This window comes from Dromiciops gliroides, chromosome 4, assembly GCF_019393635.1.
Source record: "Dromiciops gliroides isolate mDroGli1 chromosome 4, mDroGli1.pri, whole genome shotgun sequence".
NCBI lineage: Eukaryota > Metazoa > Chordata > Mammalia > Microbiotheria > Microbiotheriidae > Dromiciops > Dromiciops gliroides.
In genome coordinates this window covers 266,663,904-266,684,816 of record NC_057864.1, presented here as the reverse complement: position 1 = coordinate 266,684,816, position 20,913 = coordinate 266,663,904, and the positions used below count along the sequence as shown (strand labels likewise).

Genomic DNA, 20,913 nt, shown 5'->3' with positions numbered 1-20,913 from the left:
CACACACACACACACACACACACACTTCAAGCCCCACTTTTACCCAGATCATTCTATTTATATAACCAGTTCAAGAATTGTTTTTTACCTCCAAACTAATGACAAAGAGCCCCAGTTTTTAAAATATATGCCTTTGTTCTTTGTTTTTGTCTTTTAAAAACATATTTATATTTCAATCTGATTTTTTGTAGGTTCCTGGATTGGAAGGACATAACCAATATTTCCATGAAAATGGTGGGCATAGCCAGCTGCTGCCAGAGGCCTAAAAACAATTCCATCTTCTGCCCTCACCTAATTTTCTCCCAGAATACTCTCTTATTTTTTAAAGCACTGTCCAAAAATTCTCAAATTTTGAACACAGACAATAATGAACAGACTTTATGTCCCAAATGTCCAGTGGAGGAATTTCATTGGTGGTACAGATGTCTATTGAATTTTGGGTTTACTTATTTGCCTGAGTTGATATCACCCACAAGTCTCATGGATCCCATGCGTCCTTTCCAAGACTACAAGATAACTTACCACTGGGTACAGCCAGTTCAGGATGGATCTTCCAATGCATGGTATTGTCAAAATTAAAGATTCCCAAGTTTTTCAAGTTATAAAGACACTTTTTAACGTAATTTTTTATTTGTCCCCAAATGATTTATAGTTGTATTATTAGTATATATCGATTGAGAAAATACATACTGACAAAAGGCTACTATAATTTCAGTAGGGCTTTTAAATGAATTTGTATTTTATTGATCACAAAAACATTTATATACTTTAAAAATAGTAGTTATATATGTAGGAAAAATAATTTATTCAGTCACAGAATTTAAATTCTTTTAAGGTAGATGCTATATCTATAGTGCGCTGTATAGGAATGTTATTGATTAAACATGCATTAGAAAAATAATACATAAAGATATAAATACACAGTTGTTTTTATTAATGATTTTTTTTCTATAAAGGCAATATGTGGTTGGTATTTGTCACATTTGCTGTTTCTTTGGGTCAAATTTGGGGGGGGGGATTATACTTCTTTCCTTTTGCCAGGAAGATGGAAATACTTACCCTAAAATATGTTTTTGTATATTCACTTTTTGCAATAAGCACTAAATTCCAATCTTATTGAAGCTAATTTTGTAATTTTTTTAATACATTAAATGATGTAACTAAGTACGAAGTTTATCTTTGGTTTTCATTTGGACCCTAGCAGTTTCTTAGCATACTTAGAGTCATTCGTTTAACAAGGGCTTATTAAGTACTTACTATAAGGAAAGATACAGTGTATACATATAAATTCTTTTTATTTCATTTTAATCCACCATGAAAAGAATATAAAGTTAGGCTAGCACCTCTTATTTTTCAAAATGGAATTACCAGTATAGAAACAAATTTGATATTATGTGAAAAATGTCATGAAACTGTGCAAACCCTTTTACTCAGCATTCCATTACTGGACATTTACTCCCAAAGAGCTCAATGACAGAAATTTCCTATATATAACAAAATGTTCATAGTAGTATTCCTTGTGGTAGGAAAAAAAGTAGAAACAAGGCTGATGCCCATTGATTTTTGGAAAATAATGCTGCTGTCTGTCCTTCATCTTCAAAGAAGACCGATGACATCACATTCAAATGATGATATATAAAATGGTAATATAACCATTATTGTGCTGTAAAAAAGTACCAAGTGTAAATAATTCAAAGAAACTTAGGCTGCTGTTTCGTGGCTGAAAGTATTACATCTACACCTCCCCCATTACAGGTATATATAGTCAAGAAAAACAGATTTTCAGATTACCCGTGTTTAAAAAAAAAAAAACTCAATCTGTACTCTTCATCCATCCATCCATCCATCCATCCATCCATCCATCTATCCATCCATCACCTTGCTCTCCGAAAGTGGGCAGCATGTCCCATCATGAGTACTCTGAATTGTGGTCAGTCATTGTGTTGATGTTGAGTAGAGTTCCTAAATCTTTCAGTTGTTTATCTTTACAATAGTGTTATTATATAAATTGTTCTTCTTGTTCTGTTCATTTCACTATATATAAATTCATACAAGTCTTCCTAGATTCCTCTAATACCATTTCCTTCATCATTTATCATAGGATAATAATATTTATCACATTCATATACCATAAGTTGGTCATCCATTCCTCATTATTGGGCAGCCCTTCAGTTTCCAATTCTTTGCCACCATGAAAAGAGCTGCTATAAATACTTTCATACAAATAGGTTCTTTAAGGATTACATTTGTAATCCCAGCATTAAGATCATCAGAAGAATAAAAGTTTGCTGCAAACATGACAGTTTTGATATAACCCTACAAGAAAAAGTCCAATGGAGATAGAACAGGTGACAGAGATAGATAAGTAAGCAAGAGGGTATCTTCTACCAATCCACAAGTCTGAAAAGATTTCAGACAGAAATTGTCCAACATACAATGTATAATGATAGGATAACCTATGTTTAGCAAAATTTTAAGACATTCCTATGATTCTTATTAAAATTTAACCCAACTACCATCTTACCGAAATTTGTAAAAGTAATGAGTAAGGAAGCAAGACATAATCTGTTATCCTAAGTCCTAGATCATTGCTCAAACTGAAGCTGACACTTCTCATGTCTCTACCTTCAATCCCCCACCAAGACCCTTCCTTCTGAGGACTTTACTGGAATATTTGCTCCAACATTTCATTGAATTTTTTTTTTTCTATCAGCGTGATAATTTGTATGGGACCCCTAGGGAATGACCAAGTTTCCTCTGCCTTTCAGAATTATTTTTTTTGTGCAAAGTCACTCCAGTTTCAAGAACTTTTCAAACTTAATCTAAAGCATAGAATTCAGATTAATTAACTGGATTGAGCATCTCATCAGTTTAAATGGTTTAAATTAATCACTTGATTGATTTATTCAATCGCCCCACCCTTATATCATCCTCTATCCAGGAACGAAAGGCAAAAACTCTCATTTGTTTTCCTAGTCAAAACACCTAATGCAATGTCTTACATGTAATAAGTATTTAATAAATGTTTGCTTAAATTGTTCTTTTCACAAAATATGCTGGTTGTATTAGTTATCCGAATTCAATAAGCACTTATTAAGTATCCACAATTTACTATGCACTGAAGACATTAACACAAAAATAAAATAATCTCTATCCTCAAGAAATTTATATTCTACTGGGAGGATATAATTTTTATAAATAGGCAATGAAATATAAAATTATTTCCTGGGGCATTCTCATCTACTCATTTCACAAAGGGGAGTCTTCACACACTTGAGGCAGACATTCCAGCTCACCTACCAGTTTGAGGCCTATGGGTTACCCTCAACCTGGTTGAACCCATCTTCTGAGTTTTACTTCAGTGCAACCACTGTGTATGCTACAGCTTCTTGGAGGAACAGGTAGCATTTGGGAGAAAGGTAGACACCAAAAATGGATGAGCAGCACTGAAAAGGGTTCAGCAAGCCTTCACACCAGAAGTGGTCTTCCTCCCTGAACATCCCATGCACCCCATGTGAAAACCTCCCCTGGCGGGATGGTCAGATGAGAACAGTTTGTTCCAAGCACCATGAAAGCGGCTTAAATAGGCTCTACAGAGCATTGAAAGTTTTCTCAGACATCAAGGACAACAAAGTTGTCCACTGCATCCCAGGCCATAGTCAGTTATCTAGACTTTTGTCTTGCCACTGGACTTCAGTGACTTTGGAAGAAAGAGTGAAGCTGACAACTTTGTGCAACTCTGCCTCACTTAAATCCAATTCACTTGAAAGTCAAGACATCACCTTGTGATGCCATTGATCCTCTATGAAAAAATGGAGGAACAATAGCAACATTTCGCACAATAGGGAAGTATACTAATAACTGGATCACAAAAGGTTTGCACCTGAGCTGAAGGTTAGTTACGGGCAGCTAGATAATGCATTGGTAGAGCAAGGGACTTGGAGTCATGAAGACCTGAGTTTTAATCCTGCCTCAGACACTATCTATGTGACCCTATGCAAATCACTTACTTTCTTTCAGTTTCCTCATATGTAAAATGGGGATAATAACAGCACCTAATTCATAGGGTTGTTGAGAGTGTCAGATGATATAATAAATTCAAAAGTATTGGCAAGGGGGCAATTAGGTGGTGCAGTGGATAGAGCACTAGCCCTGGATTCAGGAGTACCTGAGTTCAAATCCAGCCTCAGACACTTAATACTTACTAGCTGTGTGACCCTGGGCAAGTCACTTAACCCCAACTGCCCTGCAAAAAACCAAAACAAAACAAAACAAAAGTATTGGCAAAACTTAAAGTGTTATATAAATTATTACAACTACTGCTACTGCTACTACTACTGCTACTGCTACTACTACAACTTTTGTTGCTGTTTTTGTTAGGACAGGGGGATTTCAAGAACTGAAGAAGGAAGAAGGAAAAGCATTCTGGGCAAGGGAGGCATCTTATATGATAGAACAAAGGAAAGATATAGAATGCTGTCTTGGGGTAACAGCAAATAGGCTACTTTAGCCTGAACCTAGAATGCAAGATTGAAAGTAATACGAAATTTGTCTGGAAAAGACAGGCTGGAGCCAGATTGAAAACACTTTCAATTCCAAACAGAGGTATTAATCATTTATCCTAGAGATAAGAGGCAGCTGCTGAAGCTTCAGTAGGGGAGTGGTATCCCATCTATGCTTTGAAAAGATCAACTAAAGGCTAAAAGAAAACCAAGAGTTCTAATCCCTCTTGTTGAGTTTCAGCAAGTCATCCAGAATGGGCTGTCTCCAGAGACATAGGTAGGAGTGTATACATGAAGAGGTAAGTATACCAAGGAAGAACTGAAACAAAGAATATTATGCAAAGTGACACCCTCCCAGAGAACAGAACAACTGAAACACACGCAAAAACTTGTTGGTGAAGTAGTGGGGAGGTATAAAAGGCAGAGGGACAGCAAATAAAGAAACTGCTAGAAAAGAGATTAAAAGAATTATTGTGAGAACCAAGAAAAACTCACCAAAGAAGAAATGATCTCTTTGAATACAACAGAAATTAAAGTTTAACTGCTAAGAAAGGAATTAGAATGGATATAATAGTTGTCTTCAAGTATATGAAAGGATCTCATGGGAAAGAGACTAGTCTTGTTTGGCTTGGCTCGGGATGGCAGAGCCAGGAGCAATAGGGGAGGGAGACAGATTTAGTTTCCATATCTGGAAAAAAGAAATGTCCCAACAACTATAGCTATCTAAATAGGAAGGGATTGCTCCAGGAAGTTTTCCATAGCTGGGGATGCTCAAATGGAGGTTGGGTGATCAAAAATCAGGGTTGTTGGAGAGAGGATTCTTGCTTGATTTGGGCTGGTTGGCCTGTAAAAGTCCTTTCCAGGGGGCAGCTAAGTGGTGCAGTGGATAAAGCACCAGCCCTGGATTCAGGAGGACCTAAGTTCAAATCCAGCCTCAGACACTTGACACTGGCTGTGTGACCCTGGGCAAGTCACTTAACCCTCATTGCCCCTCAAAAAAAAAAAAGTCTTTTCCAATTCTGGATTTTCTGATCTTTTGATTTCCCCACATCTTTGCATCTATCACCTTTGACTCAGAATGTGTAGACCTTAAGCATCAAAAATTTGGATCTGTCTATAATGAATCATGAGACTAGGTATACCTTTTTCTTGTGTCTACAAGATGATAGGTTAATATGTTTATTAAAGGACTATGGTGTATCTAATCAACAATTTAAAAAAAAACCTGGAAAATGGGGGAAACAAGGGAATTTAGCTAATTAAGTATGTGGTATGTAAGAGAAAGGTCCAAGGGTATAGAACACTGCATAGAATGTCATATTTTTTTAGATATTGATGGGCTTTCATTTTTTCTTCTTTAAATTCTTTGTTATAAGGCATGCCTCTCTGGGAATAAAAAGGAAGAGGAATACAAGGAAATTTAAGTGATGCAAAAATAAAAAATAAAAATTAAAAATCTGTTTTTAAAAGCTGACCAAATTTTTCTTTTTTAATAAGTTAGATTAACATTTTATAACTACAAACTAAAACCAGGAAGCTGCTAACTGGCACAGTGGATAGAGTATTGGGCCTGGAGTCAGAAATAACTCATCATCCTGAGTTAAAATTTAGCCTCAGATACTTTACTAGCTATGAAGTCACTTAACCCTGTTTGCCTCAGTTTCCTCATCTGTAAAATGAGCTGGAGAAGGAAAAGGCAAACCAATCCAGTCTCTTTGCCAAAAAAATCCCAAATGAGGTCAGGAAGAGTAGGATACAACTGAAACAACCCAACAACAGCAAATACATCTAAGTGATAATACCATACCAATAGAAAAAGATTAAAATGTTTGTTTTCTCCCATCTCTTTTATTGGGCTTATGCTCCCCACCCCTTCATACACACACACACACACACACACACACACACACACACACACACCCCTTATCATTGTCCCTGTCATTTCTCATCTCAATTCAAGTGAGAGAATCTCATAAAGATTGATATGGTAGGGAAGGAAATATGGATTTATATAGTGTCTACTTACTAGGTGAAAGTTACTGTGCTTTTTTTTTTAACCTTTCTACAAATATTATTTCATTTGATCCTCATAACAACCCCAAGAAGTAGGTTCTATTATTATTTCCATTTTACAGTTGAGGAACCTAAGGTAAAGAGAAGCTAAGTAATAAACTAAGGTTCACGCAGAGTATAAGTATCTGAGGCTGTATTTGAACTCAAGTCTTGCTAACTTCAGAATGAGTAGTCTATGTACTGCACCTCAGACTGACTTAAGAGTTGCTGAATTTCAGTAAGTTTAATTACTGTGAAAAGCCAGACAACCTGGAGTCTAGTTCTTGTTCTGACATTAAATAGTTTTGTGACCTTGGACATGCCATGGTGGTCTTTGGTTTGAATATGGGCTATGCCAGTGTCACCTGTGTGACCTTAGAGGATCACTTCATCTCTAAATTGGTATTTCCTTATCTGTAAAATAAGAAATTTGGGTTAGATTACTTTTAAGTTCACTTTAAAATCTAAAATTCCATGAAACTTTTGCTAGTTAGAATTTCCTAAAAGCTCTCTAACCACTGTTATAAAGATATGCAATCTGATGCTTGGGACCTAGAGTAGACTGGTCCTGGGCTCAACCTTGTGATGACCCAAACATCTGGAGATGCAACATCCACAGTGGTGAAGCTACTGGTTCCCTTGAATGACTGCTGAGTTGCTTGATGACTAACATAGACATTCAGCATGATTCATGGATTTTGCCAATAGCTTTGCCCATTGACACTTTGCCAATAGCCTCACACTATAATTTTTGGTGATGAGATTGGAAGTTCTTAAAATATATCATTCTGGTCAATTATTTTCATAAATTTCTGTGCACTGTAATTAATATGAATTATTTATACTTCAGATAGCTTTCTTTAAGGTAAGGAAAGAGAAAGAGTTGTACCTATGTCCTTAAGAACTCTGAAAAACAAGTCATAAATCATAGACTCAGGCCTGGAAAAGACCTTCATGGTCACCTAATCCAAACACCTTCTTTAATAGTTGAGGAAACTGAGACCTAGAAAAATTAAGTGACATGTCCAAGATCACACAGGTAGCAAATTAGCAAAGGCAGAATTTGAACCCGGATCTTCCGACTCTCAGCCCTCTATTTGTACCTACAGTAGCAGCTACTTATCCCCAGAACAAAACATTTCACTCTAGTATATAGCTTAAATTATGCACTGAAGATTAAACATGTTTATTCCTCTCTCTAAAAATTTTAAACACTAATCCTTGTTATATGAATGACATAAAACTCTATATCTATGTGTGAAAATAGGTAAAACCGGGGATTAAGAAAGTGAGACAGGAAACAGAGACCAACCCAGGAGGCAAATTTTTACCATGATCATTAAAACTTTCTTGTTTACTTACTTGGTCCCTATAAATAGGAGGAACTGACAAGGTACAGCCAGTGGTGTTCAGGGCACCTTCCTACTTCCAGGCAAAACCAGCAGTTACCAACTCTGTTCCATTACCATCTTGCTAGATTCATTGGTTTGCACCACTAGCAACTACTGATAGAAAATGAGTGTGTTTGATTTGCTTTCCATACTTTCTGGGCTAAGTCTGATTTTTATGTTTATTTTAAATATTAAACCTACTCTGACAAAGAATTTCAAGAGACATTCTCCTCCAGGACCAAGGCCTTTGCCAGTCATTGGAAACCTGCACATACTCAATCTGAAGAGACCCTACCAAACCATGCTAAAGGTAAAAATAATCAATTTGTACATGGAAAGTCTCATTTCAAAAGTATGGCTCAAGTAATATGGAATAACAGAGACTTAACTAAATGAAACTGGGCCTGGCACAAGGTCAGAGAGTGACCTTGCTGGTTGTTGGTCAGTGGTTATTAGTTTGTGGTTATTTAGTGGTAGTTGAAGCTGGTGGTTGTTGCTATTGGCATAGCATTGAGGGGGGCAGGAGGTGCCTCAGGTTTGGAATTAGAGAAAAAAAGGACAATGGGAGTATCCACAACCTGGTGGGTCTACCAGTCTCCCAGAACATTCACACAGGGGCAATTCTACCACATGCTTCTGGAGGAATATAAGTAAAATCATCAGTGAGGGGAGTATGACTATAAAAGTGTCCTGCAGAGGAGATCCACAACCCATGTCAGCACCTTGGGGTTAAGCCCTATTTGATCCATGATGGTTATGTCTCTGTGTAGTTCACAAATATATAACTAGATAACTAGATGGGAACTAACTATATAGATCAGCTTTCAAATGATGCTGTTCATTGATTTAAATTTTTTCTGGATAACAAATATAAGTAAGTTTATTTCCATCATGATGAGTGGTATTGCCACTCTGGGACATTGTTTCTGTGGTTTCTACTTCTGTGAGTATGTGTATGCCAGTAGGTAAGTATTTTGCCTTTCTAGGCCTCAGTTTCCTCCTCTGTACAATGGGAGAATTGGGTTGAAAGATCTCTAAGGTCCACACCAAATCTAATATTCTTGACACATGTGGCACATATTGAAGACCATCCCCTTTAAATTTAAAGAATGTTAATCAATTTACAATTTCTGCTTATGTGTTCAGCAGAGCCGAATGCTGCAGTCAAGTTTCATGAATCAATATGATAGAGTATAAAGCCCATGAGGGACTTTACACTTACAATTGACTCCCAATTATCTACAATTTGAGCTACACTTAGAGTCATGCATATAACCGGACGTTTCTATAGCACTTCAAAGTTTGCAAAGAGCTTAAATACCTACATCATCTCCTCTGAACCTCACTCCAACCTTATGAAGTAAATAATATAGGAATTATCTTCATTTTGTGGAGGTGAGAACTGAGGCTTCTAGAGGTTAAGTGACTAGCCCAGGGTCATACAGCTAGTGATAGCAAGGTACTGGATTCAAACCCAGATCTACCGGACTCTAATCTTAGCATTCTATTCATTATGCCACACTACCCCTAGGTGGTGCTTAATAGATGCCTAATATAATGTTTGCTGCATAGAAAGAAAATACTAATGTTTGAAATTAAAGATAGCTATTTGGTAGTAGGGCAAGATCTTCCAACAATTGTCCCTTTCTTCATTCAGATCTTTTGCTATTCCAGAGAGACATCATAATTACTCCCCATTCCATCTTTTAGGTCTGTCAAGTATTTCATTATGTCTCCCAACTCTGGGAGTTTTTTGTTTTTGTTTTGTTTTTGTATTTGGTTTTGGTTTTTTGGTGAGGCAATTGGGGTTAAGTGACTTGCCCAAGGTCACACAGCTTGTGTGAAGTATCTGAGGCTGAATTTGAACTCAGGTCCTCCCAAATCTAGGGCAGGTACTCTATCCACTGTGCCACCTAGCTGCCCCAAGTTTTTTAAATAATATGTTATTCTCTCCCCAATTACATGTTAAAACAATTCTTAACATTTGGGATTTTAAAAAAGATTTTAGTTCCTAATTCTATAAGTTATACATGTATAATCATGTAAAACAATTCCATATTAGTCATTTTGTACAAGAAGACTCAAAAAATAAAGAGGACAGGGGAGGGGAAGGAAGGGGAGAAGAGGAGAGGAGAGGAGAGGAGAGGAGAGGAGAGGAGAGGAGAGGAGAGGAGAGGAGAGGAGAGGAGAGGAGAGGAGAGGAGAGGAGAGGAGAGGAGAGGAGAGGAGAGGAGAGGAGAGGAGAGGAGAGGAGAGGAGAGGAGAGGAGAGGAGAGGAGAGGCCCCAGTTTCTTAGGGGAAAAGAGGTACATTCATTCAAATAACTTCTTCATTTGGTCTCTTACTGCTCAAGACCTTCCCCCTAATAATCTCCCTTAAGGGAAATGAAGGATTACACAGAACAAGGTGAGAACATTTCTTTCATGCCTAAACATAATTAATTCCTAATTAATTCACCCCTGTTACTCACATAAGCTTTTGGTATAATGATACCACAAGAGAGAGTCAAGAGAGATAGGCTATACAATCTACCAGGGAAGAAGATGTGAGTCTGTTGGCTGAGATGTACTTTCACTCAATATAATAAATTATTACATGATATATCATATCATATCATATGATCTATTATTATAATAAGATATTATATCATATTTATTGTACATACACATTTGTTCTATTATCACATATAACATTGCATTATGGTGATGTGAAATGTGTAATAAGGTGTTCTATATAATATCATATATCATTTTGTATGCTAACATGTTATTATATTATTATGTTATATAACATAATTATATGTTGTGTGGTATCATATAATTATATGTTATATAATATACAATGTGTTATATACTATAATCTATTGTGTTATATAACATGGTACATGGCATAATATATTTACATATATAAATGTGTGTATATTTATATATGTATATATATATACATATGTCCATTGTTTGTGTGTAGAAACTTATATTATTCAGTGATCAATTCATTGGTCAGATACACTGGAAAATCAAGTATAGGTCTGTTTACAAAAAAATTCTCCTAAAGGCAAAATGAAGAACAAAAGCCACTATTTCTAGGAAATTTGATCATATATCTTTAGACCTGGAAGGAATCCAAGGAATTTTTTTTAATTTGGCAGAACCAGGACTAGAACTCAAATCTCCTGCCTTCCATGCCAGGTCTCTTTCTACTTCATTGTACATTCTGAATCTCTCTCTCTTTTTCTGTGTTAAAGCTCTCCCAGAAATACGGCTCCATCTTCAGCTTTAATATGGGCCCCAAGAAGGTGGTGGTGCTGTGCGGATATGAGACAGTGAAGGATGCCCTAGTGACCTACTCTGAGCAGTTTGGAGAGAGGGCTCATGTGCCTATTTTTGAAAAAATATTTGAAGGAAAAGGTAACCAGGCTCTATTGGATATATCTCCTAGGATATTAACTCTTCTACTTCATTGTAAGCTCAGTATCTTCTGCCTTTTCAAACCTTTGTGGTTTGATTTTTCCCTTTGACAACGTACAGGACAAACATAACTATCACCTATTGTCTCAAAGAAGAGAGGGGTTAGTTAGCAGAATTCTTATAGTGAAAAAACAAAGATTGTTAGTGATTAGCATGGAGTCAGCATGAGGATACGGCAGAAGAAAGAATCCTGAATTTGGAGTCAAAGGATTTGAGTTTGAATACAACTCATTTAATGTCAGTGTTCCTTAGTTTCCTTTTCTGAAAAATGAGAGGGAGGGGTGAACTTGGTTCAGTGTATGATAGATACTGAGCTGGAAGAGGCCCTCCAGGCCATCAAGATCATACCCCTCATTTTACAGATGAGGAAACTGAAGCATAGAGGATTAAGTGACTTGCCAAGAGACATACAACTGATGTCTAAGGCAGGATTTGAACTCAGGTCATCCTGATCCAGTGCTCTATACACTACACCCCAGCTGCTTCTGAGTTACTGTGAAACTCTTTCCACCTCTAACTTCTTCAAGCAATTTACATATTTAAATATACACATACGCACAAAATGTATGCTTTTTTTTTTTGGCTTGGACTTGTGATTTTTTTATTCTGGGCAGTCATAAGAGTACTTAATAAATTTCTTACTTAATAATCAACTAATTAATTTTCTATTTGTGATTAATTGATTAAATAGTTTACTTTTGTTGTTGTTAAGTTATTTTTCAATCATGTCTGACTCTTTGTGATCCCATTTGGGCTTTTTTTGGCAAGGATCCAGGAGTGGCTTACCATTTCCCTCTCCAGTTCATTTCACAAATTTTACTATTACTTTCCCAGGGTCACACAGCTAGTAAGCGCCTGAGGCCAGATTTGAATTCAGGAAGAGAAATATTCCAGACTCCAGATCCTATATTCTATCCACTGTGCCACCTAGCTGCCCCTTCAAATATAATTTACTATCAAGGAATAATTAAGGGGGCAGCTAGGTGGCGCAGTGGATAAAGCACTGGCCCTAGATTCAGAAGGACCTGAGTTCAAATCCAGCCTCAGACACTTGACACTAGCTGTGTGACCCTGGGCAAGTCACTTAACCTTCACTGTCCTGGAAAAAAAAAAGAAAAAGAAAAAAAGAGGAAAAAAAAGAAGTAATTAAAAGGATGTAAATTCTATCTAGGAATGATCAGCAATGTAAATCATGCTCTTCAATGTAAATCATGTTATTTCAAATAGGAGTTAAACTACTTATTGGTCATCTTCAGAATTGTAGATTCAAAGGGAGAAAGAACCATATAGTTCATCCAGTCCAACACCTTCATTTCACAGAAGAAACTGAGGCCCAGAAAGATTAAGTGATATTCCATGGATCACACAGCTTATAAGTATCTGAGACAAGATTAAAATTCAAGACTTTGAATTATGATTCCAAGGCTTAAGATACTAAATCATGTTGCCTCTCATGGGTGTCAATAAATCTGCTCTCAGCATGAGTAGGTGATTTATCTCTTCCAGGATAGCCCATCTGTCAGAGTGGAGTCAAAGCCCAGAATCACTTATCTCTGAAATACATGGGGAGGCTTTGGAAGCTGGTTCTTGAGAAGCAGGAACCTAAACAGAAAAACAGAACTCAAAGCTATTGGAGCCAGTAATTCCATGGCAGCCTCCACATATATCAAAGTAGCTCTTCAAACAGGAAAACTAATATTCCGCACAAACCCAGCACTGAAGAATTGCAGGGAATACTCTTGGCCCCTTTAACATAAAAAAAAAAAAAAAGATGAGAAATGTGATCACACCTTTCGTCTGAGAGGCACAAAATGATTGGGGAGGTTGGGTTAGCTAACACTCATGTGAGGAAATGATTCGGCCAGTCTATCATCAAACCATTAGGTGAGGCTATGACTCAAATGTGATGAGGCTTCTTAGAAGCATGTTGTCATGGAAAGAACACTGAATTTGTGGTCAGAAGGCTTCAGCGTGAGCCTTAGGTCTTATCTTCTTTATAAACTTTATAATCTTCTTTATAAACATGGAGGGAGATGGCAATGATCTGACCTAACATGATATTTTGTACCTTCTAAATTCAGGTGCCTAGGGACAAGCTCTGGTATAAGTTCATTAAGGGTAGGCACTGTATCTTACACTTCTCAGAGTCATCCTGATATATAAAGAACAGCAGACCCTACAATCAGGAAGAGCTGTGTTTATATCCCACCTCAGATATTTACTAGTTTTGTGACCCTGAACAAGCCACTAACCTCTCAGACTCAGTTTGATCATCTGTAAGGCATTGTGGCATAGTAAATAGAGATCTATCATTGAAGCCAGAGAGAGCCTGTTCAAGTCCAGCTTTTCACATATACTAACTATGTGATATTGGTCAACTCACTTAACCTGTCAGCATTCTAGGCAGTTTCTAAGACGATAAGTTTCACAGGTGTCACACTGGTAGAGAAAATATGTTCACCTGGACATTCCAGTAACAATGAAATCACTGGTGCATTCCCTAACATTATTGGCTTCAAAGGATTATAAGGTTCAAATGAGATAATGCATGTTTCTTTTTTCTTTTTTGGCAAGGCAATTGGGGTTAAGTGACTTGCCCAGGGTCATATAGCTAGTGTCAAGTGTCTGAGACCACATTTGAACTTAGGTCCTCCTCACTCCAGGGCCAGTGCTCTATCCACTGTATCACCTAGCTACCCCAGATAATGCATGTTTCAAAGTTTAATGTTCTACATAAATGCTAGTTATTATTATTTTCCTGTATGTCCCACAAACTTGCTATGTGCTGAGCACACAGTGGGAGTTTGATAAATACTTGTATTTAATCCAATAAAGTGGCAAGTAAGCATTTGAAAAGGTTTTCCTTACCTTTAGGAATTGTCTTTTCTCATGGTGAAAACTGGAAAATTATTAGGAGATTCAGCTTGACAACTCTGAGGAACTTTGGCATGGGCAAGAGGGCCATAGAAGAGAGGATTGTGGAAGAATGTCAACATCTAATACAAGTCTTTGAGTCCCATCAAGGTGAGTTGGTCTGGTTAATCAAAGAACCTAGGGATTTGGAGCAGAATAAATTAAGATAAATAGGCATGCACAGAATATGGTTGCAGTGTGCCCAATACATCCTGGTGGAACATTTCCACTAGACCATCCCTGTCCTATGAAGGGAAGGGCTAATGGGAACGCTTCACCAGACTGTGCCAATATACCCACCCATGTTTTATGCACACTTATGACACCTCCTTATAAATAACATAATTTCAATATTATTATGTCCATTGGAATGTGTCAAATGAAAACATAGATAATCCAAAAAAAACTCCTTTTAGTCATCCTTGACCCATTACTTACTATTTGCATGACTTTGGGTAAGTCATTTCACCCTCTGAGCCTCATCTTCCTCATTTACAAAATAGAGAAGCTGAAGTAAATGATGGTTCCAAGGCCCACATACTATGAAGCTGTTTTTTTCCCAAAGGAGAGATGGGCAGACAGGATAGATGACCCTGAGGACTGAATGCTGGACCTTGAATAAGGAAGACCTGAATTCAAATTCTGCCTCAGATACATATGAGCTGCCTGACCTGGGCCAAGTCACTTAACTTCTCTGTCTGCCTCATTCTCCTCATCTCTAAAATGGGGATAATAATAGCACCTGCCTCCCAGAGTTGTTGTGAGAGCAAATGAGATAATATATTTAAAGTATTTTGCAAGCCTCAAAACACTTTAATGCTAGCTATAATTATTATCTGCATATGAAAGGTCCTTGATAAATCTGTCTTGAATTGGATTACACAATACCTGGCACATATTAGGATGTTAATAAATACTTGTAAGTTGATTGGTTGGTTTTATTAATATCATATTCTATCAAACCTCCAAGAAAATCTTCCTTATCCTTTAAGGTTTAGTTCATAGTCTTATCACTGATCATTCTTTGACCTAAAATTCTGTAACATTTTGGCATTGGGTATGTGAAAAAATGTGTATGTGAATTTGTACAACCTAGCTAACAAATTGTTTTCCAGGAAAGCCCTTTGAGACCAATACAATAATGAATGCCTCTGTCGCCAACATCATTGTGTCGATATTGTTTGGGAATAGGTTTAACTACCAAGATCCTCAATTCCTGAGACTTTTGCATTTGATTGGTGAAAATGTGAGACTTGCAGGAGGTCCTAGCATTATGGTAATTGTCTCTATTTCTTGTCTAATGTCAGTCCCTATGAGATACACTTAAGTAATTAAATGAATGAAAGTGCATGCTTCTTAAGGACTACAGATATAAGGATAGAGGGGAACTCAGAGACCATCCAGTTTAATCCTCCCCCCCTCTCTTTTGCATTACAAATTTATTTTATTTTCAATTAATGGAACAAAAGAAGTATTTCCATATGGAAATTTGCATAAGAAACTGCAAATCTACCATGTACATCTTGCTATTCCCTCTAAATATACAAGAGAGTTATCTTGTAAATTGCATTTTTCCTCTTTTCTCCCTCCCCACCCCCTGCCTTAAAGATGGCTACCATTTGACAGAAAAAGGTATATATGTAAAGTTATTCTATATATACTTGTCTTTATCAGTTCTTTCTCTGGATGTAGACAGCATCTTTCTTCATATGTCCTTTATTTATTTTTTTTTTGTGAGGCAATTGGGGTTAAGTGACTTTCCCAGGGTCACACAGCTAGTGTTAAGTGTCTGAGGCCAAATTTGAACTCAGGTCCTCCTGAATCCAGGGCCGGTGCTATATCCACTGCACCACCTAGCTGCCCCTGTCCTTTATTTTTTATTTGTGTATTTATAATAGTCAAAATGACTTAGTCACTCAAAGTCATTCTTAAAACAATATTGCTGTTGCTGAATACAGTGTTCTCATGGTTCTGCTCACTTCACTCTTCCTCATTTCATTCAAGTCTTTCCATGCCTTTCTAAGATCATTGAGCTCATCATTTCTTATAGCACAGTAGTATTCCATCACAACTATATACCACAACTTGTTCAGCCATTCCCCAATTGATGAGCATCCCTGAAATTTCCAGTTCTTTGCCCCTATAAACACCCTATTCACATTCGAAGTTAGAATTACTACTTGTGAATTTCCCTCCATCTTATTTTTACTCCCTATTTTTTCTCAGTCTCTCTTTTGACCCTATCCCTATCTTCTCTCCCCACCTTCCCACCCTACCCCCACTTCACCCACCACTCCAAGAGTTGCCACCCACCATTATAGATGAGGAACCTGAGGCCCAGAGAAATTAAGATCTGCCCATAGTTACATAGTGAGTGGCAAAACTGGAATTTTAACCCTCACTCCCCTAACTTCAAATCCAGTAGTTTTTCCTCTGCATGGAGTAATTCTCATCCTTTCCAAAGATGCTTATTTCTGATTCAGCACTCCTACCTAACACAAACGGGTACTTTGCAAACCTTAAAGCAACACATAAACTCCCTATGTGTCCTTAGTCATTACAGCAACCCTTTTTTTTTTTTTTTAAGTAGGGCAATTGGGGTTAAGTGACTTGCCCAGGGTCACACAGCTAGTAAGTGTTAAGTGTCTGAGGCCGGATTTGAACTCAGGTAGTCCTGAATCCAGGGCCAGTGCTCTATCCACTGTGCCACCTAGCTGCCCCACAGCAACCCTTTTTGACCCATCTTTTCCCATTCTATTAAAGGGGAATCTCAGCTCAGCAATTGACCCATTTGAGTAAATGCTTTGAAGAAATGGAATGATTTGAAAAAGATAATTATTAGCAAACATGAGGTATGCAATAGAAGTTCAAGAACTGATATGTTCTCAGCAAGGGTGTTCCATTATCATACTTGTAGATAACAGGCATAGGTAATAGGCAAACAGGACAGATAATAGGCAAACTGCCTTCATGTATCATAGATGGATGAAAGAATAGGTCTTGTTAAAAGTTCATAATTTGAAAGTCACACTTCTGATCCTATAAAATACTCCTTTTCCTGGGAAATGTCAGCTCCATTAACTATAATAAAGAGAGGGTGCTGAGGACAATGAGATATACAACTATAATGTGTAACTATAAGGGCATTCCTGTAGTTCTGGTATACTTTTGTCCATTTTCTTGTTTGATGATTTTAATATGTATTGGGGTCTGTTCCAAATTTTCTGCTTTTCATTCTATGAATGTCCTGAGTTCAATGCCTAGCTCCAGTATTTACTAGCTGTGTAACCTTGCCAAGTCACTCAACCCTTCTAAGCCTCAGTTTCCCCATCTATAAAATGGAAATTAGAGTACTTTAATTATCATATTCATAGAACTTGTGAAAAAAATGTAACAGTAAACTGTAACTCACTATCATATTCATAGTGCTACTGTGAAAAAAGTGCAACTTAGTTGATTGTAACTCACTAGATAAGTGTACATCATAATCATTATACTTAAATATGTGTAGCTATAATATACACTATTATTTAAAATAATTCACACTGTTTTCATTATACTTAAATATGGAAATGAAATAATACCAGAAGCTGTCTCACAGTATTTATATACTAGCATAGGTACAAAAGGGCAGCTAGGTGGCTCAGTAGAGTACTGGGCCTAGAATCAGGAAAATTCATCTTCCTGAGTTCAAATGCAGTCTTAGATATTTACTAGCTATATGACTCTGACCAAGTCACTTAACCCTGTTTGCCACAGTTCCTCGTTTGTAAAATAAATTGGAGAAGGAAATGTCAAATCCCTCCAGTATCTTTGCCAAGAAAACCCCAAATGGGGTCATGGAGAGTCAGATACAAGTGAAAGAACTAAAGAACAAGATAGGTACCAAAAAAAAGCCCAAAAGGGTAGAACATTCAGACACAAGTTGAACTAGATGACCTCTGAGATTCCGTACAGCTCTAAGAGTCTATCATAAGATAATAGTAAGTTACAGGAGATAGACTCTCAATCAATGTAGCTAAGAAGAACATCTCACAAATAAGAGTTGTCTAACAATGCCATGGACTTAATATATAAGTAATAAATTCTCTGTCACTGGTAGCATTTAAGAAAAGATTGGGTGGGGGCAGCTAGGTGGCACAGTGGATAAAGTACTGGCCCTGGATTCAGGAGGACCTGAGTTCAAATCCAGCTTCAGACACTTGACACTTACTAGCTGTGTGACCCTGGGCAAGTCACTTAACCCTCATTGCCTTGCAAAAAACCAAACAAATGAAAGATTGGGTGATTGTCATTTTTTCTTCCACAATACCCCTCAAATCTGTCTCTGTCTCTCCTTTCCACTCACATGGCTTAGTTCAGGCCCTCATCACCTCTGGCCCCAACTATTTCAATAATATCCTAAATGTTCCTCTTGCCTAAAGTCTCTCTCCTCTCTAATCCATTCTCCATATAGACAACAAAGTTATATTCCTAAAACTCAGCTCTGATAATGTAACTTTCCTAATCAAATAGTGATGCCTTATTGCCCATAAGTTTTGTACAAAATTTATTAGAATTCCCTTATTTTCCAGAGGAACTGTATTAAAACCTGACTTAACAAATCAAAGGTCATTTGTGGTGATAGTTATCTACCTGGCTGGATGTGCAAATAGAAACTCCTGAGGACAATAAAAGCACAAACCAAACAGCCTTCTTCTGAAACATTTGGGAATTTATGGTCCTTCCAGAAACATCATTATCTGCAAAGATTCCCAGAGACTTCCTGCTTCACATCCTCTATCTCATTGCTTGGGCTCAAGGAGTGAGTTATCAGGCTAATTTGTAATGTGCCAATAGAATCAAGGGCATCCTATTGCAAGAAAGGAAGCAGGGAATTAAGCCAAACCTAACTGACCTATCAATAAACTTAATTGTCCAGGAACTGTGCATCTTTCTCAACTGTTTAAATATCTAACTTCCTCAATTTAGAGTGGGCTATTCTCTCTGAGAATAGCTCCCATACATGTATATGTTTTACTAAAAGGAATTAATGATCAAATGGGTACTTTCATTACTGAGCTGTCCATTCTGTTTCATGGAGCTCTGTTTTGTTTTATTTTGTTTTTACATTCCTTGCTCTGGTTCATGAAGGACATAGTCTTTTGATTTCTCCTTGCTCTGGTTCATGGGGAACTTAAGGTTCCTCACTCTAGTTCATAAGCCATGGGGGGGGGGGGGGGTACTTCACTCTAGTACCATGATACACAATTTAATGAACTGTATTTCACTCTAGTTGTATTTTACTTTGGGTTAACGTGGGGACAGTTCTCTGTTGAAGTTTTTTGTTTGTTTGTTTGTTTTTAATAATTTAAAACTTTATAATTTGACTCTAACCTACCCAGAATTATTACTGGGTGCACATTATTCTCCTTTGTGTACTTTTCAGCCTGACCAAACTGGCCCTTCCTGCTTTTTCTCACACACAGCACTCTATCCTTCATGTCTGAGCCTTTTCATGTATTATCCCCCCATGTCTCGAATACTCTCCCTCCTCCCCTTTGCCTCCTTGAATCCCTAGATTCCTTCAAAGCTTAGCTCAAATTTCATTTCCTACATGAAGATTTTCCAGACCTTCTCATTCCAACTGCTGATGTGCCACCTTGAAAATTGCTTTACATTTATTTTGCATATATTTAGTATTTATTTTTATGTGTATAAATGTTATTTCTACCACAGAATGTGAGCCCTTTTATATCTAGCAACCAGTGTTAAACAAAGGGATATGGGGGTTGGGGAGAGAAGCTTGTTGATTAATTGATTGATTACTTTTTGGAGATTTAACAAGGAAGATTCATGCTAAAGGTAGATAATTCTGAGATCTCTTACAACTCCAAGATTCTATGCATATTTCATCTTGCTCTTTTTTATTCCTTTAGCTTTTCAATATGTTCCCAGTCTTGGGGTTCCTTCTACAAGATCACAAAACAGTACTCAAGAATAGAGATGAATTATTTTCTTTTATAAGGATGACTTTCTTAAACCACCTTCAAAAACTGGATAAAAACGACCAAAGAAGTTTCATTGATGCCTTTCTTATCAGACAACAGGAGGTACTAGAGGTTTCCTTTGGGGCTTGCCTTAATCAAAGGGATTTTCATAAAGGTCTTTCCATACAAAAGGTCCAGATGGCCTGACTAACAATATTAATACAGGTACAAGTAATTCTGATGGTCTTCCTTCCCTCTCCCCCATTTACTTATTAGTTTGTATTCAAAGATCCAATGAAATAATATATTAAAAGCATCATTTAGAAAGAGGATTGAACTTGTTAAGGGCTAAAATTCTAGCTAAACTGTCTAAAATATCTAATGAGTGGTCGCCAATAAATTATAAGCTTTAGCAAGAGTTAGACTTTTAAGCATTTATTAAGGAGAATAAGAATTTGGTAAAGAGAGAGAGAAAGGCCTAGATTCCTATCTATTAAAGGGAGAGCACATTTCTAGCTCCACTCTCCACCAGAGTCCAGAGGAAAGAGCCCGAGACAGAGCGCTAGTCTCTTCCTTCTTCCTCCCACTACCCAATGTCACTTCCTGATGCCAAAGAAAA

The 20,913-nt window shown here is 37.2% G+C and overlaps 2 protein-coding genes across 2 annotated transcripts in view; both read left to right on the top strand.

The window, feature by feature from the left end:
- The window catches only part of RHAG (Rh associated glycoprotein), a 34,406-nt gene extending 33,210 nt beyond the window's left edge, over positions 1-1,196 (top strand). Inside the window, exon 10 of the mRNA XM_044004637.1 lies at positions 192-1,196. Within this exon, the coding sequence (XP_043860572.1) occupies positions 192-266 (75 nt within the window). The 3' untranslated portion in view covers positions 267-1,196. The remainder of the gene's footprint in view (positions 1-191) is intronic.
- Positions 1,197-8,069: 6,873 nt separating this feature from the next.
- LOC122756367 (cytochrome P450 2K6-like) overlaps positions 8,070-20,913 on the top strand; it is a 34,065-nt gene continuing 21,221 nt past the window's right edge. Inside the window, exons 1-5 of the mRNA XM_044005626.1 lie at positions 8,070-8,255; positions 11,190-11,352; positions 14,287-14,436; positions 15,441-15,601; positions 20,244-20,417. Coding sequence (XP_043861561.1) covers positions 8,070-8,255; positions 11,190-11,352; positions 14,287-14,436; positions 15,441-15,601; positions 20,244-20,417 — 834 coding nt within the window. The remainder of the gene's footprint in view (positions 8,256-11,189; positions 11,353-14,286; positions 14,437-15,440; positions 15,602-20,243; positions 20,418-20,913) is intronic.